Source organism: Eschrichtius robustus, chromosome 3 (genome assembly GCF_028021215.1).
Source record: "Eschrichtius robustus isolate mEscRob2 chromosome 3, mEscRob2.pri, whole genome shotgun sequence".
In the NCBI taxonomy this organism is placed as follows: Eukaryota; Metazoa; Chordata; class Mammalia; order Artiodactyla; family Eschrichtiidae; genus Eschrichtius; species Eschrichtius robustus.
The window spans coordinates 112,509,830-112,536,646 of record NC_090826.1 but is presented as its reverse complement, the minus strand read 5'-3'; the positions used below and the strand labels follow the sequence as shown (position 1 = coordinate 112,536,646).

The window sequence follows — 26,817 nt, the reverse complement described above, 5'->3', positions numbered from 1 at the left end:
ACCCTCAGAATGGGAGAAAGTATTTGCAAATGAATCAACGGACAAAGGATTAATCTCCAAAATGTATAAGCAGCTCATGCAGCTCAATATTAAAAAAACAAACAACCCAGTCAAACAATGGGCAGAAGACCTAAACAGACATTTCTCCAAAGAAGACATACAGATGGCAAAGAAGCACATGAAAAGCTGCTCAACATCACTAATTATTAGAGAAATGCAAATCAAAACTACGATGAAGTATCACCTCACACCAGTTAGAATGGGCATCATCACAAAATCTACAAACAACAAATGCTGGAGAGGGTGTGGAGAAAAGGGAACCCTCTTGCACTGTTGGTGGCAATGTAAATTGATACAGCCACTATGGAGAACAGTATTTAGGTTCCTTAAAAAACTAAAAATAGGGCTTCCCTGGTGGCGCAGTGGTTGAGAATCTGCCTGCTAATGCAGGGGACACGGGTTCGCGCCCTGGTCTGGGAAGATCCCACATGCCGCGGAGCAACTGGGCCCGTGAGCCACAACTACTGAGCCTGCGCGTCTGGAGCCTGTGCTCCGCAACAAGAGAGGCCACGATAGTGAGAGGCCCGCGCACCGTGATGAAGAGTGGCCCCCGCTTGCCGCAACTAGAGAAAGCCCTAGCACAGAAACGAAGACCCAACATAGCAATCAATCAATCAGTAAATAAATCTTTAAAAAAAAAAAAAAAAAACTAAAAATAGAATTACCATATGACCCAGCAATCCCACTACTGGACATATACCCAGAGAAAACCATAATTCAAAAAGACACATGCACCCCAATGTTCACTGCAGCACTACTTACCATAGCCAGGTCATGGAAGCAACCTAAATGCCCACCGACAGACAAATGGATAAAGAAGATGTGGTACATATATACAATGGAATATTACTCAGCCATAAAAAGGAATGAAATTGGGTCATTTATAGAGATGTGGATGGATCTAGAGACTGTCATACATAGTGAAGTAAGTCAGAAAGAGAAAAACAAATATTGTATATTAACACATATATGTGGAACCTAGAAAAATGGTACAGATGAACCGGTTTGCAGGGCAGAAATAGAGACACAGATGTAGAGAACAAACGTATGGACACCAAGGGGGGAAAGTGGCGGGGGTGGTGGTGGTGGTGGGATGAATTGGGAGATTGGGATTGACATATATACACTAATATGTATAAAATAGATAACTAATAAGAACCTGTTATATAAAAAAATAAAATAAAATTCAAAAAAACCCACTATAGATAAATCAAAATTTAATTCTTAAAAACATATTCAAGTAAACTATAGGAAAACAGAAAAAACAAAATAAAAACCAAAAAATAAAACGGCAGACTTGAGCTGTATCATATCAATAATTATATCAAATGTAAATGGTCTAAACATACCAATTTGAAGACACAGATTGGCAGTGTAGATTTAAAAATGTGACCCAACTATATGCTGTCCACAAAAAGCTCACTTCAAATATAATGATATAGTTGGGTTTAAAGTACAAAGATAAGAGGCATGCAAACATAATCAAAGGACATGGTTATATTACTATCAGATAAAATAAACCTCAGAGTAAAGAAAAATCACTAAGAGAAAAATCACCAAAAGGGATATTACATAATTATAGAAGCATCATTCCACCAAGAATATATAGTAATCCTAAATGTATATGCACCAAACAATAGAGCTACAAAATATAAAATGCAAAAACTAATAGAATTGAAAGGAGAACTACACAAATCTACAATTATAATTGGAGACTTCAACACCCCTTTTAACAACTGACAGAACAACTAGTCAGAAAATCAGCAAGGATATAGAACTTAACAATACCATTGACCAACAGGATCCAGTCAACGTGTACAGGACACCCCACCCAATAACAGCAGAATACACATCTTTACAAGTGCCCATACAACATATACCAAGACAGACTATATGCTGGGCCATGAAATAAGTCTCAATAAATGTAAAAGGATTCAAATAATATGAAGTATGCTCACTAACCACAAAAGAATTAAATTAGAAATCAATAACTGAAAATATGTGGAAATATCCAAATATTTGGAAACCAAATAACATACTTCAAAAAAACTCCACACAATGAAGAAATCAAAAGGAAAAGTAGAAAATATTTTGAACTCAATAAAAACATAACAAAAATGAAACTGAAAAATATCAAAATTGTGGAATGCAAGTACACTTAAAGAGAAATTTATAGCACTAAAAGCCTATATTAGGAAATAAAAAAGTTACAAATGAATGATCTCAGCTTTGATCCTAAGGGGGGAATAAAAAGAAGAAAAGCTAAAAGCCAAAGAAAACAGAACAAAGAAAGCAACTAAGAGCAGAAATCAATGAAATTGAAAAAACATAGAGAAAATCAATAAAACAAAGAGCTGGTTCTTTGAAAGGATCAACAAAATTAATAAACATCCAGCAAGAATGAAAAGAAAAAGGGAAGACACGAATTGCCAGTATCAGGAACAAAATGGACTATCACTACAGACCTCGCAGATATCAAAAAGATAACAAGGGAATACCAAGAACAACTCTACACATAAATACAAACATTAATTTCAAACAAGAAGTTTGACAACTCAGACAAAATGTACCACCACTTCCTCAAAAACTATAAACTATCAAAACTCACCCAATCTGAAATAGATGATTTGAAGAGCCCCATTACTGTTAAAGAAATTGAACTCTTAATTTTAAAAAATCTCGGGAATTCCCTGGTGGTCAGTGGTTAGGACTCGGTGCTTTCATGGTCGGGGGCCCAGGTTCGATCCCTGGTTGGGGATCTGAGATCCCACAAGCCATGCAGCACAGGAAAGAAAGAAAAGAAAGAAAGGAAGGAAAGGAAAGGAAAGGAAAGGAAAGGAAAGGAAAGGAAAGGAAAGGAAAGGAAAGGAAAGGAAAGGAAAGGAAAGGAAGGAAAGGAAGAGAAGAAAGAGAGGAAGAGAGAAAGAGAAAGAAAGAGAGAGCGAGAGAGAGAGAAAGAGAGGAAGAGAGCAAGAGAGCAAAAAAGAAAAGAAAGGAAAGAAAGAAAGCAAGAAAGCAAGCAAGAAAGAAAATCTCCAAGCCCAGATGGTTTCACTGGAGAATTCTACCAAACATTTAAGAAAAATTAACATAGTTCTATAGTCTTTTCCAAAAGGAGGGAACACTTCCCAGTTCATTTTATAGGGATAGTATTACCATGATACTAAAACCAAAGATAGTACCACGAAAAACAAAAAACCTACAGATCAATATCCTTCATGAAAATGGATGCAAAAATCCTTAACAAAGTATTAGCAAATAGAATTCAGCAATATATGAAAATAATTATACACCATGACCAAGTGGGGTTTATTCCAAGAATGCAAGGTTGGTTCAATATTTGAAAAATCAATCAAGGTAATCCATATTAACAGGCTAAAGAAAAAAAATCACATGATCATATCATTCAATACAGAAAAAAGCATTTGACAAAATTCAATATCTGTTATAAGTTGAATTATTTCCCCCCTTCAAAAAATGTATGTTGGGGCTTCCCTGGTGGTGCAGTGGTTGAGAATCTGCCTGCCAATGCAGGGGACACGGGTTCGAGCCCTGGTCTGGGAAGATCCCACATGCCGCGGTGCAACTAGGCCCGTGAGCCACAATTGCTGAGCCTGCGCGTCTGGAGCCTGTACTCCGGAACAAGAGAGGCCACGATAGTGAGAGGCCCGCGCACCGCGATGAAGAGTGGCCCCCGCTTACCGCAACTAGAGAAAGCCCTCGCACAGAAACAAAGACCCAACACAGCCATAAATAAATAAATAAATAAATAAATAATTTTAAAAAAAAATGTATGTTGAACTCCTAACCCCCAGTACCTCAGAATGTGACCTTATTTGGAAACAAGGTCCTTATAGAGGTAAGCAAGGTAAAACAGTCACTAGGGTGGGTCCTAATCCAATATGAGTGTGTCCTTATAACAGAGCCAGACACAGAGGGAAGACAATATGAAGACACACAAGGAGAATGTTATGTGAAGATAGAAGATTGGAGTGACAAACCTATAAGCCAAAGAACACCAAAGATTGTTGGCAAACCACTAGAAGCTAGGAAGAGGCAAGGAATAATTCCCCCACAGGTTTCAGAGGGAACTTTGCCTTGCTGATATGCCTTAATTTTGGACTTCTAGCCTCCAGAACTGTGAGATGATCAATTTCTGTTGTTCTAAGCAGCCCAGTTTGTGGTACTTTGTGATAGCAATCCTAAGAAACTAATACAATGATTCATTATCAAAAAAAAAAAACCTCTCAGAAAAACAGGAATAGAGGAGAACTTCCTCAACTTAATAAAGAACATCCATCCAAAAACCTATGATAATATCATACTTTATTGTGAAAGACTGAATGCTTTCTACACTAAAAGAATAAGGCAAGGATGTCCACACTCACTACTCTAATTCAACATAGTGCTGGAAACCTAGTCAGTACTAAGAAAAAGAAACAGAAGACGTATAGATCAGAAAGGAAAAAATAAAACTGGCCCTATTTACAAATGATATTATTGTCTACACAGAAAATCCCAAGAAATCTACAAAAAAGAAAAGAAAAAAAACAAATTCCTATCACTAGTAAGTTCAGCAAAGTAACAGGATACAAGATAAATATACAAAAATCAATTGTATTTCTATATACTACCAATGAACAAGGAGACACAGAAACCAAAACTACAGTGCGACTTATAATCACTCAAATAAAATGAAATACTTAAGTGTAAATCTAATAAAATATATTAGGACCTGTATGCTGAAAACTATACAATGTTGATTAAAGAAATCAAAGAAGGTCTAAATCAATGGAAATTTATACTGTGTTCATGGACTGGAAGACCCAACATATAATAAAGATATCAATTCTCCTTAAACTGACATATAGGTCTAATGCAATTGCTAGCAAAATTCTAGTCAAAATTTTGGTAGGTATAGATAAAACTATTCTAAAATCTATATACAAAGGCAAAAAGAACAGCTAAAACAATATTGAAAAACAATAAAGTTGGAGGAATCAGTCTACCCGATTTCAATACTTTTTATAGCTACAGTAACTGAGACAGTAGGAGGCATAGACATGTAATCAATGAAACAAAACTGAGGACCCAGAAATGAACCCACAGAAATATGTCCAACTGATTTCTGATAAAACTGCAAAAGCAATTTAATGGAGGAAATGGTGCTGGAGAAACTGAACATCTATGGGAAAATAATAAAACTCAACCTAAGTTTCAAAGCTTATATAAAAATTAACTCAAAATGGAACATGGGCTTTAAAATGTAAAGCTATATAACTTTTTAAAAAATAGGATAAATTCTTTGAGACCTAGGGCTGGCCAAAAAGTTCTTAGACCTGACAACAAAAGCATCATTCATAAAAGGAAAAATTGATAAACTGGACTTCACTGAAATTTAAAACTTCTGCTCTGCAAAAAACCCTGTTAAGAAAATGAAAAAAACAAGCTACAGAGTAGGAGAAAACATTTGCAAACCATGTATCCAACAAAGGACTAGTATCTAGAATACATAAAGAACTCTCAAAACTCAATGGCAAAAAAAATCAAACAATCCAATTAGAAAATGGGCAAAAGAAAGAGATATTTCACCAAAGAGGATACACAAATAGTAAATAAGCACATGAAAAGGTGTTCAACATTAGGGAAATGCAAATTAAAACCATTAGGGAAATGCAAATTAAAACCATAATAAGATATCACCATATACCTATCAGAGTGGTTAAAATTAAAAAGTGACAATACCAGGGGACTTCTCTGGTGATCCAGTGGTTAAGATCCCACGCCTCCAATGCAGGGGGCACAGTTCAATCCCTGGTCAGGGAACTAAGATCCCACATGCCGAGGGGTGTGGCCAAAAAAAGTGACAACACCAAATCCTGGAGGGGATGCAGAGAACCCCTCATACATCCCTAGCAGGAATGTAAAATGGTACAGCCACTCTGAAAACAGTTTGGCTGTTTCTTAAAAAAGTAAACATGCAATGACCATACCACTCAGCAATTTTAATTTTGGGCATTTATCCCAGAGAAACACACAAACTCCATACATGAATATTTATAGCAACTTTATTTGTAACAGTCAAAAACCAGAAACAATGTAGATACCCTTCAATGGGTAAATGGTTAAGCAAACTGTAGTACATCCATACCATGGAATACTACTCAGCATTAAAAAGGAATAAACTATTAGTATATGCAACACCACCTGGATGAATCTCCGAAAATTATGCTGACTGAAAAAAACCAATCCCAAAAGGTTATATATTATATATTATATTATTCCATTCATATAACATTCTTGAAATTAAAGAAACAGAGAACAGATTAATTGCTCCAGGGGCTAAGGTGGGGATGGGGATGGGAGGGAAATGGGTGTGGCTATAAAAAGGCAACAGGAAGGATCCTTGTGGTGGTGATGGAAATGCTCTGTATCTTGACTGTATCAACGTTAATACTCTGGTTGTGAAATTGTTTTGTAAGACGTTACCATTGGGGGAACTGGATAAAGGGTACAGGGGATCTCTGTATTGTTTTTTACAAGTAACTGCATGTGAATCTACAATTATCTCAAAAAGAAAAGTTTAATTGAAAGAAAAAAAAAAAGTTCTTATCATGCCAGCAGCATAAAAGCAGGCAGAGGGCCACTGGCCAAAGTTTGCTGACCCCTTTTCCTGGTTAGTCATATTATTGCAAATATCTTCTCCCAGTTTTTGTCTTGAATTTATCTTCCTTTATATTATCTTTCAAAGAAGATAAATTCATAATTTTAATTCATCCACCTTTTTTTTTTTTTCCAGTTAACTCTGTATGCCTTAACAAATCTTATTCTACTCTGAGGTCATAAAGATATTCTTGTACATTTTTGCCTAAAAGTTTTAAAGTTTTGTCTTTCACATTTAAGTCTCTAGTCCATCTAGAGTTTTTTTTTTATTATTCTTTTTTAAATTTTATTTATTTATTTTATTTTTGGCTGTGTTGGGTCTTTGTTGCTGCGCGCGGGCTTTTCTCTAGTTGCGGCGAGCAGGGGCTACTCTTCGTTGCAGTGCGCGGGTTTCTCATTGCGGTGGCTTCTCTTGTGGCAGAGCACCGGCTCTAAGTGCGCGGGCTTCAGTAGCTGTGGCTTGCTGGCTCTAGAGAGCAGGCTCAGCAGTTGTGGCGCACGGGCTTATTTGCTCCGCGGCATGTGGGATCTTCCCGGACCAGGGCCCGAACCCGTGTTCCCTGCACTGGCAGGCGGATTCTTAACCACTGAGTCACCATGGAAGCCCTAGAGGTTATTTTTGTGCATGAGGTAAGGCAGGGATATAATTTCGGATTTTTCTACATGAATAAGCAATTGTCCAGACTCCATAACTAAAGTGTCCATCTTTTCACCAGAGATGTACAACTCTACCAGAATAGTCAGTAGTTTCTGCATTTGCATGAGCCTCCTTTGGGGGCTCTCTATTGTATTTTATTGGTCAAACTGTCCAACCCTAGGCCAATAGTACGTCTTCTTGTAGGGCAAGGCCTCCCATCTTTATTTTCAGGAAGAAATGTCTTAAATATTCATAGGCTTTTGTACTTCCATATAAATTTTAGAATCAGCCTGTGGGAATTCTTATTGAAATTATACAGAATCAAAAGATTAATTTCGGGAGAATGACTCTTAAATAACTCTTATTCTGTCTTCCTATCCATGAACATAAAACTTTTCCTATTTTAGAATTCCTTAAAGACTTTCAATAAAGCTAAATTATTTCCCCAGATAGGCCATGAGCACCTTTCACTGGATTTATTCCTAGGTACCTTAATTTTTAAAACTGCTCTTATAAATGGTATATTTTAAAAGTTATTTTGTTGTTTATTCATGGAAATATAAATAAAATTGATTTTTATATACCTGATATATATCCAGCTACCTTGTTAAAATGTTATTTCTAATAATTTACGTATTATTTAAGTTTTTCTATGTAAAGAAACATCATCTGTAAATAATGAGTTTTATTTACCCTGTTCCAATATTTATGCCTTTAACTTATTTTCCTTTCCTCACTAGATAAAACTAGACTTCCAGTATATCCTTGTCTTGTTCTTATTTTTAAAGAGAATACTTATAATGTTTTTCTATTAAAATATTATCTTCTGTAGAGTTTTGGGAGATAGCTTTTATCAGGTTAAGAATAACCTTCCTAGCTGCTAAGAAACTTTATTTTTTAAATCATAAATTAGTAGTGAATTTTATCAAATGCTTTTGCTGTGTCTATTTAAGACGATCATATGGTTTTCACTCTTTAATCTGTTAATGTAGTGAAAGATTTATCGTTTTTCTTTCTTTCCTTTTTTTTTGGCCGCACCATATGGCTTGCGGGATCTCTGTTCCCTGACCAGGGACTGAACCCAGGCTTTGGCAATGAAAGCCAAGAATCCTAACCACTAGGCCACCAGGGAACTCCTGATTTATCATTTTTCTAATATTAAGCTACTTCTGCATTTCTAGAAAAAAATCCAACTGCCGTGATGTATAATACTATCTTCATTAGCCAATATTGACTTCATTTTGCCAATATTTTGTTTAGAAACATTGCATGTGTATTCATGTGAGTGAAACCAGCCTGCAATTTTTCTCTCTTATTCTCTCCTGTCTGATTTGATATCAGGGTTATATTGGCCTCATAGAATGAACTAGCAAGTATCTCACTTATTCTTTAGAAGAATTTATATAATATTGGAATTTTCTGTTCCTTGAAAATTCAGTAAAATTTGCCTATAAAACCATCTGGGCTTGGTGTTTTCTTTATAAGAAGATTCTAAACTTCGATTCAACTGGTTTACAGATATAGGACTAGCAGTTTCTTTTATTAGTTTTGAAAATGATATACTTTAAGAAATGTGTCCATTTCTTCTAAGTTTTCAAGTTTATTACCGTATTAGCTTATATTTTCATATCTGCTACATCTATAGTTATGATCTTTTTATTACTAATGTTTACCTCTGCCCTTTTCTCCTTTTTTCTTGATTAATCATTCCAAAGGTTTTTCTGTTTCATTAATCTCTTTAAAGAATGAAATTTTGACTTTATTGATCCCTTCTATTGTAGCTTTTTTTTTTATGCTTCTTGTTTTCCCCGTAGCTTTGTTTACAAAATTTTAAATTTTTAAAAACTTTGTTTTAAAAATTTTGTCTGTTCCTTATTTGGGTTTATTTTTACTTTTTATCTACCTCTTCAATCAACTCTAAGCTCATTTATTTTCATCTTGTCTTCTTTGCTCATTTAAGCATTCAATATTATACACTTCCCTATAAGTATTGCTTTCGCTGTATCCCACAACTTTTTTTTTTTTATAAATTTATTTATTTTATTTTTGGCTGCGTTGGGTCTTTGTTGCTGAGAGCCGGCTTTCTCTAGTTGAGGCAAGCGGGGCTACCCTCGTTGCGGTGCACGGGTTTCTCATTGCAGGGGTTTCTCTTGTTGCGGAGCATGGGCTCTGGCATGCAGGCTTCAGTAGCTGTGGCACGTGGGCTCAGTAGTTGCGGCTCGCGGGCTCTAGACCGCAGGCTCAGTAGTTGTGGTGCACGGGCTTAGTTGCTCCGAGGCATGTGGGATCTTCCTGTACCAGGGCTCGAACCTGTGTCCCCTGCACTGACAGGCGGATTCTTAACTACTGTGCCACCAGGGAAGCCCTATCCCACAACTTTTGATGAGAAAAATTTTCCGTATCGTTCAGTTCTAAGTACTTTTTTTTTTTTTTTTGGCTGTGCAATGCAGCATGCAGGATCTTAGTTCCCCGACCAGGGACTGAACCCGTGTCCCCTGCAATGCAAGTGTGGAGTCTTAACCACTGGACGGCCAGGGAAGTCCCCTAAGTACTTTTAAATTTCTCTTATGATTTCTTCTTTGACCCATGTGTTGTTTACTTAGGAATATGTTTTTAGATTTCCAAATGTATGGAGATTAGTGTTCATCTACTGGTTACTTATTTCTAATGTAAAAGCACTGGGAATGTTCCTGAGAAATGATAGCCATCCCAAAAGGAAGAAGGCGAGCCTCTTAACACTCTTTTCTAGTACCTGGTTCTGGCATGACAGTACTCGCCCATCCCAAATAACCCTAAAACTGGACGAACTATAATGAATTAACCGTTTCTGGCATGGGCTAATGATAGTGGATGGCAGAGAGCAGTTTGCGTGAGACAAGCAAAGCACAGGCGGTGAGCCCACATTTACTCTGGGCATTTTCCCAAACCACAGCAAAGGCAAGCAGAGCTTGGGCAGTCAGTGGCAGTCTTCCTGGGCAGAAGAAACCCAGATAAGAGTTTTGGTGCCAGGAATTTGTGAGACAGGGTACCAGAGAGAAAGGAGTCAGAGAAAAGCCCCAGAAATCTAGAGGCTGACCCCAGGTCCTTGGCTGAATCCTAGGCTGCCCGTGTGCAGGGCAAGTTCTGGGAGGCCTTCGAGAGAAGAGCTGCTGTAGAAGGTAGATGACAGGGAGCTAAGAGAGGAATACAGGAATCAAAGATCTCACAGTGCTGGGGAGACAACAGAGTTCTGACCCGGCCAGAGTGCAGAGACCTTGGTAAGCACCCTGAGACCCTCACCCTAGAAGGTCAAGCCTTAGGAAAAGGATTTTGCCCAAGAACTACGGCTCAAACTGAAGTATACTAATTCGAACAAAGAAAACCAACTTTAATAAGATCAGAAGGCCAGCTAGTGACTTCATTTTTGCTAGGAAAAAATAATCAACACTATTTAGAGAACATAATATAAAGTCTCTACAATACAACATCCATAATATCCAACATACAATCAAAAATCACCATATTTGTAAGAAGTCTTGACCCTTAAGCAAGGAGGTAAATGTCAATAGAAGCAGAGCCACTAATGACCCAGCTGTTGGAATTAGCAGAAAATGATTTTATAACTACAGTAAGCATGTTAAAGAACATGGAAGAAAAGATAAACAAAATGGATGAAAAGATGGAAGAGTTCAGCTGAGAAATGGGGAAAAGAGAACCAAATGGCAGTTGAAAACTACACTATCTAAAATGAAAAATGCATTAGCTGGGCTTAATAGCAGAGTGGACATAACAGCAGAAACGATTAGAGATTTCCAAGACAGGTCAGTTGGAAAGAGTGGGAAAGCTGTGGCCATACCTATACTGAGAGCAGTTAGCAAGGTGGTGTGAATATCTTCAGCGGCTCACAGGGCAGCTTCAGAAGAGGCTGAGGGCTGGGTTCAACTGAGAGAGGGGTTTTGCAAGATATGACCTAGTGAGCTAAGGGAATTCAGGTCGTTTGAACTAAGGTAGTTATAACTATGGAATCTCAGCTAAGAAGGGAAGTGAGGGAGCAAAGAGTGTTGAACAGTGAAGAAATGGTGAGGCAGTGAATTTTGGGTCCCAGTGTGTCTAATCATTAGACTGGGGCCTTTAGAGCCTTGCTACTCAAAATGCGGTCCCAGGACCAGTAGCACCAGCACCACCTGGCACTTGTGAAAATTCTCAGGCCCTGCCCCAGATGCCCTCAATCAGTATCTCTGCAGGTGAGGCTCAGCAAGCTGTTTACCAAGCTCATCAGTGATTCTGACGCTGTTAAAGTTTGAGAACTGCTCCTCCAAAGTAACAGAGCTGCAAAGAAGGGGAGAGGGGCAGAGTGGGATGCTCGAAATGGATATTTTGGAGATGTTCAGTTATGAGCAATGACAAGGTCTGAGATATAACTCAGGGAATGGGAAACTGTGACTGAGTGGAAGAAAAGATCAGTAAAGATAAATGGTCTAGAAATAAGGGGCCAGACTCTTAGATCATCCACAGGGACACAATGTGAGTGTTAGTAAGAGAGAAAGACAGTGAGTCAGAAGCTGAAGTTATCGGGGGGGCATGACAGCGAGAATGGCAGATGACTGCAACCAAGAAGGTCAGTACGTAGTATAATCTGACAGCCTGCCCTTCCAAGAGCTAGAGTTTAAGGAGAATGGGAAAAAAATAGTTTGGACTAGCAAGGGGAGCCACCTCTGACAATCTTACTGTGGTGATTCCAATCCACCTCTCAACTCCCATCTCCAACTTCTGCAGCAATGGCTGACCTTGTTAACTGCCTGCCAACAGGCATTCTCCCTTCCCTTGCTGACAGATCCCCAAGTTTAGCAACAATGTACCTATTTTAAAAGCTATACTTTCTAGCCTCCTCTGCATTGAAGGTCACCAGTTGTAGTTCTCTCCAACACAACAGAAGCAGAATTGTGATCAGGCTTCTGAGAATGCGGCTTTTATGAGGATACAGTCTCTCGACCCTCTGCCTCTCCCCTTCTTCCTGCCTGGAACTCTGATAACATCACGGAGTGCCCATACCAACCTTGGACTCCTTACCTCCTGAATTCTTCTACAGGAAAGAAAAACAAATAGCTAACTTGTTTAAGTCACTGTCGGCTGCATATACGAGGAAATCAGAACAAGTCAATCGCTAACAATTCAGGCTCTGAAGCGGGATGCTTTGCTCCTGGTTCACCTTTACCTACTGAGAACGGGCCCACCTCACCAGAGGGAAGCTCCCAGGGCTTAGTTATGGGCCTTCTCGTCTCTGTCCACAAAGGCAGCCCCCACCAGGCGCTAACCCACCATTAACTCTCCCCTTCCAATACCTCACATTTGTCCTCCTGCCGGGAAGGACCAGATTTTATTCACTTTTGTCTTACTTACCCTCACACCAGCAGCCAGAACAAGGCTGTGCAAACAATAGATACTCAATTAATGTCTGCTACGTTAAACAAGTAAAAGCCTCAATTTCAATAACCCATGTTGAAAAGGCCCTGACTGAATTGCCTAATAACCCATTTTTTGTCCTTGCTAAGAATACAGCCTTCCTTTCATTTCAAAATTCCAAGTTTTCTATACTAACCTTGCTCCCAACTGTTAAAGGTCATAAAAGTTCCCAAATTTCATCCCAGCCCCTGCTTTGTCCAGAGTAAGACTTGGATGGAAGGAGGAGGAAAGGACAGAAAGCAAAGTCGGCCAAGCTCTGAAGAGTGAGCACAGAGCAACCCAGAGCACAGAGAGGCCAGACACCTACCAGCAGCTCCTGGGTCCACTCAGTCACATCAGGGGTCCTCTTGGAAGACCTTCTGTTGGAATTCACGTACAGTTTTCGTTTGTGGAAGAGCTTCCCATTCAGCTCCTGGATCGCAAATGCCACTTTCTGCATGGAGCCCACATCTACAAATGCGAAGCTGCAAAGGAAGGAGAGGGCAGCTCTGAGCCCGGCTCAGAACAGAGCCGCAGGAGGGCACCAAGCCCAAGCCTAGGAAGAGTCTCCTCTCCCCTCCGTGGGGACAGGAGAGGGGCTGGGCCGACCCTAACACACAAGGAGGCCACAATGACATCCAGACTTGGGCTGGGATGGGCAGTGGGAGAGCCTGTCCTGGGTGTCCTGGGGATCGGGAGACACGTGCTGACCCTATCACCATATACCATATGGCACAGCTCTGGGCTTCCTTTACACCGCTCCCCACAAAATTTCAAAGCCCTTTTACTGCCTGGAAAATAAGAAAGGGAAAATATGAGTAGGTCCAGATTTCAGGGGCAACCAAGGCTGAGGGAGGTACAGTAACTTGCCTCGAGTCAGAAAACAGAGCAAGGACATGACCAAAAGCAAACCCAGGTCTCTGGACTTCTAAACCAAGGTTGTATGGATAAGGCAGCATTAGTTGCCAAGTCAGAGGGCTGAATGTGGAAAGGGGGTTTCCCAAATGTCACTCTGCCAAGTCGCAGTGGGTGTGGCTTTGGGAGTTGTTGAGCTAGTCTGTAACATCAGTGCATCAGCAAAATGGACAAAGAGGAAAGGAGTTGCTTCCCAAAGAAAACAAAGGAAGAACAGTCATTACCATTTGCAGCCATTCTGGATTTTGTGGACATGGAGAGGGTTGAAGTCCTTTAGAAGGCACCGAATTTCCTCCTACAATGGCGGGGTTTAAAAGAGAAAGAGACCCAGAGACAAAACTTACAATCAGTTCTCAATGTTTCAGATCCCCAACCAGCTAATCTGTAATCAATTGAACACATACTTAATGAGAACCTATGATGTGCTGAGCGTGCCAGGCTTTGTGCTCGGTGATGCAAATACAGAGACAAGAAAGATATGAGCCCTGCCTTCAACTGAAGCTCAACAGACGTGTGGGGGTACAGACAAGTCAATCAAGTAAGCAGACCATTTCATCAGAGGGTGCAAAATGCCATAATGAGGAAGTACACACGCCTCCAGGAGTACACAGTATGGGTATCTAACCGAAATTTGGAGACGGTGGGCTTCCAGGAGGAAGTGACTTTTAATTTATTAGGAATCTAGGCTATCTCCCTTTCATCACTACCTAGGTGGGGAGGCTTGCTTTAACCAAACCAACCATGCAAGGCCAACTGCCCCTGCTGACTCAGTCCTGTATTCGTGGTAATTTCCCTTCATTTCTTTCCTCACACGTCCGACAGACATTCAGCAAACATGGGTTACACACAGCGTTATGCTGAGTGTTACAGGAGATACTGATTTGAATTTGACATAAGCCTTGCACTCAAGGAGCTTATAGTTTGTAAATGCGTGATCTCTAACAGATGGGGCGGAGTGAAGTCTGAGGGTAAAAGTAAGGCCTGGAGTGGGCAGTGCACTGAGGGAGGACACACCGTCGCTGGTCAGCCTCTGAGGGAGCTCTCATATCCACCACGCCCTTCTCTGCAAGGCTCCCCTCCCCACTTTCCTCACTGCAGCCTGGCCTCCACTGGCCGGGTATATGGTCACCTCCCCTCCCTGGACATTTCTCTATCCCGCTCTCAACTCTCCCTCCTGCCTGCCCTCAGGCTGCCTCCCGTCCCCATGGACCCTGGTCCCACTCCTTCCCCTGGGCTGCCCTCCCTTTTCTGAGATAGCATCTACCCAACCCTGATGCCCTTTTGAGCGACACCCTATTTTTTCACTTTTCTGCCAAAGGTGTAGAAAGAGCCGTGTCCGCTTAATGCCTCCGTTTCCTCCCCGCCCACTCCCTCCCGGCTGCCTGCAGTTTGGCCATGTTCCTGCTCTACTGAAAACACTTTCTTGCAGGTCACGGATGCACTCCCGCTGCCCACCGCAAAGGCTTCCCCTGAGGCCTCCCTGTCAACACCTACCTGAGCTTCTCCACTTCCTCCTTCCTCAGCTCCCCCACCAGCACATTACCACTATAAATTCCACACCTGTGATGAAAACCAATGTTTCCCTAGAAAATTCTACTTTGGAAAAATATATTTATACCATCTTCTGTTAAAAGCAGCTTTTACCAATCTAAAGTCACTTTGTTGGCTTCGGAAAAGAGAAATGCATAATGTATAGCTCATTTTTCTCAGTCTTCATATTTATATTACATTTAAATTCAAATTTTCTAATTTGCTTTTACTTTTAAATATTTAATGTTTATTACACATGAATCTATAAGATGCTGAGCAACAAGCAATTTGTGAGAACAAGCGATGTGTGCTTAGCATTTTCAGTTTATAAAGCATTTTCACATACCTTATTCCATTTGATCTTTAAAACCACCCTGTGAAGTGTACATTATTATTGTCCTCATTCTCAGAAGCATAAAATAAGGATCAGAAAGGTTAAGTGACTGCCCTAAAACTACACAGCCAATTTAGAGTCAGGATTTGAACCCAAGGCTTCTAACTTCAAATCCTACATTCATTTCGTGATATCATGCAAAACCATACCTTTCTTCTTGTCAAATTTTACCATAATTAAAATAAAAGAGGGAATTCCCTGGCAGTCCAGCGGTTAGGACTCCGCGCTTTCACTGCCGAGGGCGCAGGTTCAATCCCTGGTCGGGAAACTAAGATCCCACAAGCCGTGGGGCACAGCCAAAAATACATAGATATATAAATAATAAAATAAAAGAGAAAACTCCCATATTTTTGTACCTTCAATAGCAGATGTCAGGAAACCACAGCCTTGGGCCAAATCCAACCTACCACCCTTTTTGTAAGTAAAGTTTTACTGGAATGCAGCCATGCACATTCATTTACTTATTGTCTATGGCTGCTTACATGCTATTATTACATTTTTGGCTAGAATACTTTATAGATGGCGTGATACTCTTCAATAATATTATATCGCTTTAGGAGGCTTGTATCTGGTTGTCTTACTTTTAGTGATGCTAAATTAATCAACAAATTCAGATAGTAACAGCCTGATTAAAACTGCCCATCAATATTTTACCTAATTGGGCTTCCCTGGTGGTACAGTGGTTGAGAATCCGCCTGCCAATGCAGGGGACACGGGTTCGATCCCTGGTCTGGGAAGATCCCACATGCCGCGGAGCAACTAAGCCCATGCGCCACAACTGCTGAGCCTGCACTCTGGAGCCCTCAAGCCACAACTACTGAAGCCCGTGCGCCTGGAGCCCGTGCTCCACAACAGGAGAAGCCACCGCAATGAGAAGCCCACTCACCGTAACGAAGAGTGGCCCCCGCTCGCCACAACTAGAGAAAGCCCGCGCACAGCAACGAAGACCCAACACAACCAAAAATAAATAAATAAATTTATTTTAAAAAATATTTTACCTAATGCATTTACCATGCTCTGATAACTACTGTCTGAAACAGGTATTTTATTATGGTTTGCAGAATGATGATTTTCTATCATTTCTTTGGCATTTATGAGCTGAAGTTGCTCTGTAAAGAACTTTTTCTCATCCACTAGGGTCATTTGTTTGCCCTGAAATGGCACTGGTGTTGGAAAAGCAAGATAAACACTAATTCTTTCCCTTTAACTATCAAGTTTTATATTAATGAACTGTTGTCTTGCTACCTTCAATGTGTCCACCGAGCTTTGCTTTCTTTAGGTATTACTTCTTTAGGTATTACTACAAATTATTGCTTTTTATCACAGTAAGTTTTAATCAGAGGTAGTCATTAGTATTTTTGAAACACAAACTGTCCCATCTTTGGCCTGTAGAACCCCCTTTTCCCTTGTTCTTATGCTTTTTTATTTTTATTTGGAAACTTTCAAACACATAGAAAATAGTATAACAACTCCCTATATACCTATCATTTAGACTTACTAATTCTCAACTCAAAAAAAAAAGGAGCAAGCAAGGGCATCTGTTCCTTGTTTTCACTCCTTTGTGCTACAGCACGAACCCCCAATAAAGCTTTGCCTGCAAAAAGAAATTCTTAAGTCATGGACATTTACATGATTTCATCTACACCTCTCCCTACCACTAGGCTGTTCTGAAACAAATCTCAAACACCTCACCACTACATCTGCAAACATTCCAGCACATAGCTCCAAGCAACAAGTATCTCACCTCTAATCACAACCTCTCCCATCCCTTCAACCAAACCCTAATAGCCTTTGAGAGCTTTCCAGCTTTCTGGCATAACAGCTCCAGACCTGGAATCAGGCATTTCCCTAAGAAGGCCTAGTTCCTTTCAGTGGGGAATGGTATTTAAAGTGAGAAATCTAGCAGGTAGGAGCTTAATGCCACTGGGTTGTTAGAGTACCAAGGTCTTTCAATGAACAGAGTTAGAAGATATGTATCTTTGAAAGGGAAAATAATCATTGTAATCATGGATTCTAACTCATATGTAAGAGCTACAGTTTTTATTTAATTTCTTTTATTTTTATATCTTTTCTCTTATGCTGAAAATCTTTATTCCTAACAACACTAAATACTTATTGTATCCTATTTTAAATATGTAACAGGTTCAAATAACAATACCAGATTACTACAGACAACAAAATTATTGAGTAAAGTTTAAGATTTCTTTGCAGTTCTTTTTATGCTTGTAGTATATCCTACTGAGGATATACAGTCAAAATACCATATTCTGGGGTCACTTGGAATAATTCGTTTCTCTGGCACATTTACATATTTTAAAGTCAAAACAATAATACAAGGTTTTGCGTTGTGGGTAGGGACAGAGAAGAGGGTGTCCCAGGAGAAGATGTCTGCATGGGGAGAAAAGTCTGAGCCCTTCCTGATTGATTGTTTCCCTTTGGGGCCCCCAGGGAGAATCCTGAGATTGAAATCAGCCTCAGTTTAGAAATCCCTTTAGTAGAGGACAGAGCAGGGCTTTGCAGCCCTGGGAATTTTTTTGCACTGACTTTTTATTTGCAGAAAATTTAAAGTCTTATTTTTATTAATGCCTTTAAAAAGAGGTGAGATTTTACTATTGATTTAATATTCAATGAATAAAACTATCTTGAGTGCAAAAAATAAAAACTAAAAAAAAAAATACAAGGTAAGTTCAGAAATTGTGCCACCATCTCCCTTCTACCCTTTTTTCCTTCCCTCCCCAGAGGTCACCGTCTTTATTCCCTTTTTATCCTTCCATTGTTAATTCTGGCAAATTTAAAGAGATATTCCATTCTCTTCCTCCCTTCTGATGCAAAAAATTGTTTGATTCTAGGTGTATTTTTATACCCGCTGACAGATTGAATGTGAAGTGTGAAAAACATATGAGGTATGAAACAAGAATATTTCCCAGGTTTTGGGCCATGTACTGAGATGGGGAAGACTGTGGGAGGAGCAGGCTGGACACATTAAGTCTGAAATGCCTATTAGTTGCCCAAGTAGAGATAAGGACTAGGCAATTGAATATACAAATTAAGAGTTCATGGGCAAGGTACAAGCTGGGAATACAGATAACTGGTCATGATTTTCTACTACCACAATCATATCACCTGCACTAATGACACTTATTTCTGCCTTTCCAATTCTTATTCTTTTTCCTTGCCTATTGCACTGACCAAGACCACCTGTACAATGTTGACAGTAATAGCAATAGCTGGTGTCCATATCTTTTTCCCGATCTCAAAGGGAAAGCTATCAAAGTTGTGTCCCTAAGTATTATATTTGCCGTACATTGTTAAGTCCTTAATCCATCTAGAATGCATTCCATGTATGTTATAAGGTAAAGGCCCAATTTCATTTTTCATGTATGGATAATGAAATGTCTCAGAACCAGTTTACTGAATAGTCCCTTCTTTCCCAACTGATCTACAACACCACCTGGTTACACACACCAACTGTTCATATATGTGTAGGTCTATTTCTGGACTTTCTACTCTGTTCCAAATGTTGACTATTAGCAATGCACCCACATCAAGGTCATCATTATTACAGTGGAAAATTTGCTCTCCTCTCTGTCCCCCTTATTCTTCTTCAGAAAGGTGCAGTTATTCATGGGACTGTTCTGATCCATGTAAATTTTAGAATCACCTTGTCAAGTTCTTTGGAAAACCTTTGGGTATTTTGATCACAATGGCATTGAATCTACATATCAATTTAAGGATCATAAAACTGATTCTTCTTATCCATCTCTTTATTTAGGTCTTCCTTAATGACCTTCAGTAAAGTATCATAATTTTCTGTGTATATGTCTTGCACAACTTTTATTAAATTCTAGCTCTTTGTATTTTTTGCTCTTCTTGTATAGAAATACAACTGACTTTTGTATATTTAGCTTATATTCAACCAACTTAACTCTCAATAATTCTAACATGTCCAAGAGTCTTTCAAGCTTCAACTTAGGCAATCATCTGCAAATAATGACAGCTTTGTTTTTTCCTTTCCAATTCTTACACCTCTTATTTTTTTTATTTTCTCACTTGCTCTAGCTAAGAAATCGCATAAAATGTTAAACAGAAGTGATAGAGGCACTCATGTCTTGTTCTTGATTTTAAAATACTTCTGTTTCCCAAGTGATCATGTTTTCTGTGTATTTTTTGTAGATACTCTTCATCAGATTTTGGAGGTTTCCTTCCATTCACAGTCTAAATGTTTTTCTGTGAATTGGGTTTTTAACTTTATCAAAGGTTAAATTTTAGCTTGAAGGTTCCCAGACCTTGTAAGTAATATGAATTTAAACCCCAAGTCACAAGAAATCAGGCCTACTCTTACATGTTCTTGGGGAGATTGCTTAGCCCTACCAGCCCCAGATCCAGGCCAAGACAGATTAACTTCCTCAACACCACCCTGGGCCAATGAGCAGTTTCTGTGGTTCACACTTTCACTAAGGCTCCAGTCTTTCAACAATCCTGCTTTTGTGGGGATGTCAGTTACCATTCCCCTCCTCACATAGGCCCAGAGTGTCATCTCCTGTCCTGACATGGCTGTTATAATCCAATCTACTCTTTGGGTTTTGAGGTAGGCACAGATCCTAGGGCAATGGCCAGACTCTCCTGGTTTTCAGTTACTGCTTATTTGGGGCCCTCTTAATTTTCCTTACTTTCTTAGGAGTCAGATATGTATTTAAAAGTGGTATTTCCTATATTTTAGCTTCTATTTCCAAGTATTTTCTTATGAGAGGGTTTTCAGGTTATCTAACCTATCGTAATTATGGAAACAGAGGCATTTGAAGATTTTAAATCCATTTGGCATCATGAAGGTTACTCATATACTCAGCAAGACCAGTTTGAGAAAACTGGTGAGGGCAGAAAGCAAACCAATAGGTTCAAGAATAAGTGTGTGATCAATTTCAAAACTTACTACAAAGCTACAGTAAGCAAGTGCAGTACTGGCATAAGGAAAGACATACAGATCAATGGAATAGAAAGAGGCTCCAGAAATAAACTGCTACATTTATGGTCAACTGATTTTCAACAAGGGTGCCAAAATAATTCAATGCGGAAAAATAATCTTTTTAGCAAATGATGCTAGGACAACTGGATATCTACATGCAAAAAAATGAAACTGACCCCTACCTCAAACCACACAGAAGAATGAATTCAGAAAGGATCACAGGACTTCCCTGGTGGCACAGTGGTTAAGAATCCTCCTGCCAATGCAGGGGACACGGCTTCAAGCCCTGGTCCGGGAAGCTCCCACATGCCATGCAGCAACTAAGCCCATGCGCTACAACTACTGAGCCTGCGCTCTAGAGCCCACGAGCCACAACTACTGAGCCCACATGCCACAAATACTGAAGCCTGCGCACCTAGAGCCTGTGCTCCGCAATGAATAGCAGCCCCCGCTCCCCACAACTAGAGAAAGCCTGCACGCAGCAACAAAGACCCAATGCAGCTAAAATTATATAAATTAATTTTTAAAAAATGGATCATAGACCTAAATATGAGAGCTAAAACTATAAAACGCTTAGAAGAATGCGTAAGTGTACATCCTTGTGATCTTGGATTAGGCAATGGATTCTTAGATATGGCACCTAAAGCACAAGCAACCAAAGAAAAAAACAGAAAATTGGAATGCATCAAAATTAAACTTCTGTGTTTCAAAGGACACTATAGAGAAACTAAAAATACAACTGATGGGAGAAAATATTTGCAATCATATATCTGATAAGAGACCTGTGTCCAGAATGTATAAAGAACTCTTTCAACTCAATAATAAAAAGACAAACTGATTTTAAAATGGGCAAAGGATCTGAATAGATATTTCTCCAAAGAAGATATACAAATGGTCAAAAAGCACATGAAAAGATGCTCATTAATTATTAAGAAAACGCAAATCAAAACCACAATGAGATACCACTTCACATCCACTAGATGGCTATAATCAAGAAGACAGGGACTTCCCTGGTGGCGCAGTGGTTAAGAATCCGCCTGCCAGTGCAGGGGGACACGGGTCCAATCCCCAGTCCGGGAAGATCCCACATGCCACGGAGCAACTAAGCCCACGCACCACAACTACTGAGCCCACGTGCCACAACTACTGAAGCCTGTGTGCCACAACTACTGAAGCCCGTGCACCTAGAACCCGTGCTCCGCAACAAGAGAAGCCACCGCAATGAGAAGCCCACGCACCGCAACTAACAGTAGCCCCCGCTCGCCGCAACGAAGACCCAATGCAGCCAAAATTAAATAAATAAAATAAATTTATTTAAAAAAAAAAAGACGGGCTTCCCTGGTGGTGCAGTGGTTGAGAATCTGCCTGCCAATGCAGGGGACACGGGTTCGAGCCCTGGTCTGGGAAGATCCCACATGCCGCGGAGCAACTGGGCCCGTGAGCCACAACTACTGAGCCTGCGCGTCTGGAGCCTGTGCTCCGCAACAAGAGAGGCCGCGATAATGAGAGGCCCGCGCACCGCGATGAAGAGTGGCCCCCACTTGCCGCAACTAGAGAAAGCCCTCGCACAGAAACGAAGACCCGACACAGCCATAAATAAATAAAAATAAATAAATAAAAATTTAAAAAAAAAAAAAAAAGACAATAACAGATTTGGGCAAGGAAGTAGAGAAACTGTAATCCCCATACATTGCTGGTATGAATGTGAAATGGTACAGCTCTTTTGGAAAACAGTTTGGCACAGAGTTATCATGTGACCCAATAATTTCACTCCTAGGTATATACCAAAGACAACTGGAACATATGTTTACACATAACGTGTACACCAATGTGCAGAGCAGCATTAGTCATAAAAACCAAAAAGTGGCAACAACCCAAATGTCCAGTGATGAATGGATAAACAAATTGTGGTATATCCATATAAATATTTTAGCCATAAAAAGGAATGAAGTACTGAGACATGCTATAAAACATGTGAACCCTGAAAACATTATACTAAGTGAAAGAACACACAAAATGCCACACATTGTATGACTTCATTTACATGAAATAGCCAGGATAGGCAAATCCATAGAGACAGAAAGTAAATTAGTGGCTGCCAGGGGCTGGAGGAAGAGAGGAGGAGGGACTGCTAATGGGTAGGAGATTTACTTGGGGTGATGAAAATATTCTGGAATAAGTGGTGATGCCTGCACAACCTTGTGAATATACTAAAAACCACTGAATGTTATGCTTTAAAATAATGAATTTTATGGTATGTGATTTATATCTCAATAAAAAAAGAAATGTTAATAAAGTAAAAAATCCTGGCTACTGTTATTGCTATGAATAATAAATCATCTTTCATCTCTGATCCAAGACTTTCATCTTCTACCAACCAAATCTGTTGGTTTGCAAGCAGGGTAAAGTCGCAGACACTTACTTCACGGTTCTTGATGAGGCATTAATGTTTTTCTGTTTTGTTTTTTTTAAATTAATTAATTGATTTATCTTTGGCTGCACTGGATCTTCGCTGCTGAGTGGGCTTTCTCTAGCTGCGGCGAGCGGGGGCTTCTCATTGCGGTGGCTTCTCTTGTTATGGAGCATAGGCTCTAGGCACGCAAGCTTCAGTAGTTGTGGTGCACAGGCTTAGTTGCTCCGCGGCATGTGGGATCTTCCCGGACCAGGGCTCGAACCCGTGTCCCCTGCGTTGGCAGGCAGACTCTCAACCACGGCACCACCAGGGAAGTCCGGCCTTAATGTCAAAATAAGAAACTTCTTTTTAAAAACCTACTTCTTTAGCTCAAGTCTTTCCTCTCCTATGAGACTGGTCTGCGTTTGTTAAGTTGGAAGAAAGCACCGTGGGGAAGGCTGCTGCTTTCCTGTGAAGGGGGCAAGGATCAAAGGTCCCCTATACCACGGTGTGGGTCAGCATAGCCAAGCAAGCGCCAGGTGCTGGGCTGCCAAACAGGGTCTACTGGAGAGAGGTGGCAGAGCCTCTCAGTGCCTCGCCTCCCCAAGACCACTGCAGAACTGCCTGCAGGGCTCCTGCCCTCATCTCACTGTCAAATAATGGGTTGTAGCAGCCTGCCAACAAGAGGAAGGGGAATCAGCCCCAGTACTCTCTTCTCTCAGATGCCACGAATCCCCCAACCCACCCCTTTGACTCTTGGTTTAATTCACTGAGTCAGAATGAATTACTTCATTCTCTGGGCTCCAATACCATGCTCTTCTCTCTTTGTCAGATAAAAACATAATAGGTCCATCTCTTTTTATGGTGAGTTATTTACACGTCTTATCGATTATGTGGTTTGGTACTTGGGGGCAACTGGACATGGACTCAACTCTTGGCTGACCACTCACTAGGTCTGTGCACTTGGGTAGGGGGGACCTCTTAGAGCCTTGGCTGCCTCATCTCCAAGATGGAAATACCACCCGCCACCCAGAGTTATTATAAGAATTTAATAAAACCACACTAATGAAGCATTTAGCCTATTTCCCAGAGCATCTCTGATAATTAAAATATAGTAACTGGTGTAAAAGGAATAAGGCACAATTTGAGCAGAGAAGATTGAGTTTAGCTAATTGGCAAGGGGGCACGAGACCAGGACATTTTTGAAAAATGTCTGACATGCAGCAGGGGCTCCACAAAAGTTACTTTCTCTCATCCTTCATCTAAGACTGAGCTTGAGCGCAAGGACCAGGTTATCTTTTAGGGTGCTGAGTGAGCCTCAGGCACATTATCCTGCATTACGCGCAAATTTTTTAATGTTCCAAAAAAATTAAAAAGCCAGGGGATGCTTCATATCAGTAGATTACACTTCCGTTCTCTTTTCATCTGTACTTCAAATGCACTTATTACAAATTTTAAGTACTTATGTTGTTCTATAATTATTTCAGGTTTGGTGGTCTGGCCTCCCCAAATAGACAGGAAGATTCCGGGGGTCAAATATGGTTGTTTATATTCTACTCTCTAAGTACACAGCCAGCTGACTGAACTGGTTCATTTCAAAGTGAAATGAGTGTAGTTTCCTGGCTGAGACCCCACTGCTCCCTATGACCAAAGGATCGGCAATTGAACCCTCACAAGGCCCCCTTCCTAAAGGGAAGCTGCCTCACTGTGGCCCCTCCATTCAAAGCGATAAGGAGGGTGACCACCCATCCAGGTTTACACGGATGGTTGGATGCAGGATGCCCCACACTAAAAGTGGGAAGTCCAAGGCAAACTGTGAGTTGGCTGTGAGCTGGTCAGCGTAGTCACCAGCTAGTGACTACTTGCACATTCGTAGCTCTAACATACCTTTTAAAACTGGTAAAACTGTTACTGGCAGGCTTAAGTCATATGGGGCAGACCAAAGAAGATAAGAAGCAACCGTTCACAGAGGGTGAAGCATACCTCAGAGATATCCAGCGGGAGATTGCCAACGTACACCTCTGTCTCTCTTTTCTTGAATCCTAAGAAGAAAAATAGCGAAAAAAAAGGCAGGTGTAAGGCTAGAGGATTCAGAGGAGTTAGAACATGCGATAAGTGACACATTTTCCTCAATGTTAAGACATACACACACAGTCCCCTACAAACATTCCTCCCCCGTGATCAATGAACGGTTATACAGCACTCAATCGGTCAGCAAACACTTATCAGTGTTACGGGAGTGGTCCAGTGTTAAATGTTCGCCTTGGATATCACTGCCTTCAAGGCAGGAGCATACTCTCTGGGGGCTGGGAGGACAGCGAGTCATCAGCACACCAGGAATCCAGCGCTTTCAATGGGGTATTATGTAGTTTCAGGACCAACGGGGGTAGCATTTCAAAGTTAACATTCAGCTGAAGGAGGGAAGGAAGGGGGGCGGTTAATGCAGGAGGGAGGCAGAAGGGAATCCAGGCAGAGGGCAGAGCACATGCAAAGGCATGGAGATGCGAAAAGGCCCGGGCGCCTGGAGTCAGGAATAGCTAGACGCACGCTGCAGCTGGGTGAGTGGCGAGAGCAGAGGGAAGAAAGGCAGGCCAGGCCAACTGCTGAAATCGCTGACTGCTGCCCACAGCAGTCTCAGCAGAGTCCACTGGCTGTGAGAAGGAGGTGAAGGGTTTAATCAGAGAGGTGACATCCACACGGCTAGGTTGCAGAGAGATCACTTTGGAGATGGTGGAGGGTGAAATGGGAGGAGATAAGGATTAAAAAGAAGTATGGGGTTAGGAGCAGTCAGCGCAACAGCGCCTGAGGGTCCGCACTGTGTGTGGCAGAGGGATGCATCCCTCACGTGAAAGGAAACGTGGTGACTGACTGGAGCAAGGGCAGGATCTCAGGTTTCATGCTTGAAGAGAAACTGAGTAGATTAATTAGAATCCAGGTGATAGACTGAGGGTCCCAGCACCAATCAAACCCCCAAGCTAACTCACTTGGAGATTTCTGTTCCTCCAACACTCCATGCTTCCCAAGTACTTCAGCAGAGGGTCGGAAGTCACTGCTGCTCCAGGACCTGTCAAACACAGGTCTCAGCACTGCACCTCCCAAGGCCAAACTCCAACAGAAGGAGTTTGGGCATAACAAGCAGGGCCCGGCATAAGTCTCCATACCCGCTTCCTGATAGGGTTTCCTCCTTCCAGACTCAGGTTCCAAGCACGAAGCCCTCCACTGGATCTTTTTAATCACTAATTGTTAAAGCACATTTAGGGTCAGAATCAAAGGGCAAGAAATGCTGGGGTTGACTCCTAAGCTCTGGGCATTGGGAGGCAGGAGCAGGAGGAAGGCTGTGGGGTGGAAGGAGGCTTGTTTATCAGCAAAAGCAAACAACTTACATGCTGCAGTTTCTTTCCAACAGGCTCTCCTGCAAAGCCAACCAGCCACAGTTAGAGGAATGCCAGGATCATTCACCATCACATTACTGAATAGGTGCTGTGGCGGGCAGAATCATGCCCCCCAGCAAAGTGGTCCATATCTTCATCCCCAGAACCTATTAAGGGTTCTGGTCACCAATTCCAATGTAGGGGGGGAGCAATTTTACCACACCACCAAGCACTGCTCCAGACACCAGCTGGGTGTCCTACAATGCAACTCAATTCTGATACTGTCTACCCAGGAGATAGCATCAGATTCCACAGGTTAAGGGCTCAGTCCCATAGGACTGCCCCGCTTCAGACACCAGTCACCTGCAAGCCCAGGTTGTCACCTGCGCTTCTGACTGACCACCTATAGACTGGAGGTTCCCACGACCCCTCCTTGGGTCCCATCAATTTGCTAGAGTGGCTCACATCTCA

General features: G+C 41.1%; 1 protein-coding gene across 1 annotated transcript in view; it reads right to left on the bottom strand.

Moving 5' to 3' along the window:
- Positions 1-26,134, bottom strand: part of TDRD10 (tudor domain containing 10) — a 44,171-nt gene extending 18,037 nt beyond the window's left edge. The window contains exons 1-4 of the mRNA XM_068537588.1: positions 25,960-26,134; positions 24,959-25,017; positions 13,921-13,991; positions 13,110-13,266 (exon numbers count right to left, since the gene is read on the bottom strand). Coding sequence (XP_068393689.1) covers positions 13,110-13,266; positions 13,921-13,991; positions 24,959-25,017; positions 25,960-26,134 — 462 coding nt within the window. The remainder of the gene's footprint in view (positions 1-13,109; positions 13,267-13,920; positions 13,992-24,958; positions 25,018-25,959) is intronic.
- Between the last annotated feature and the right edge of the window lie 683 nt (positions 26,135-26,817).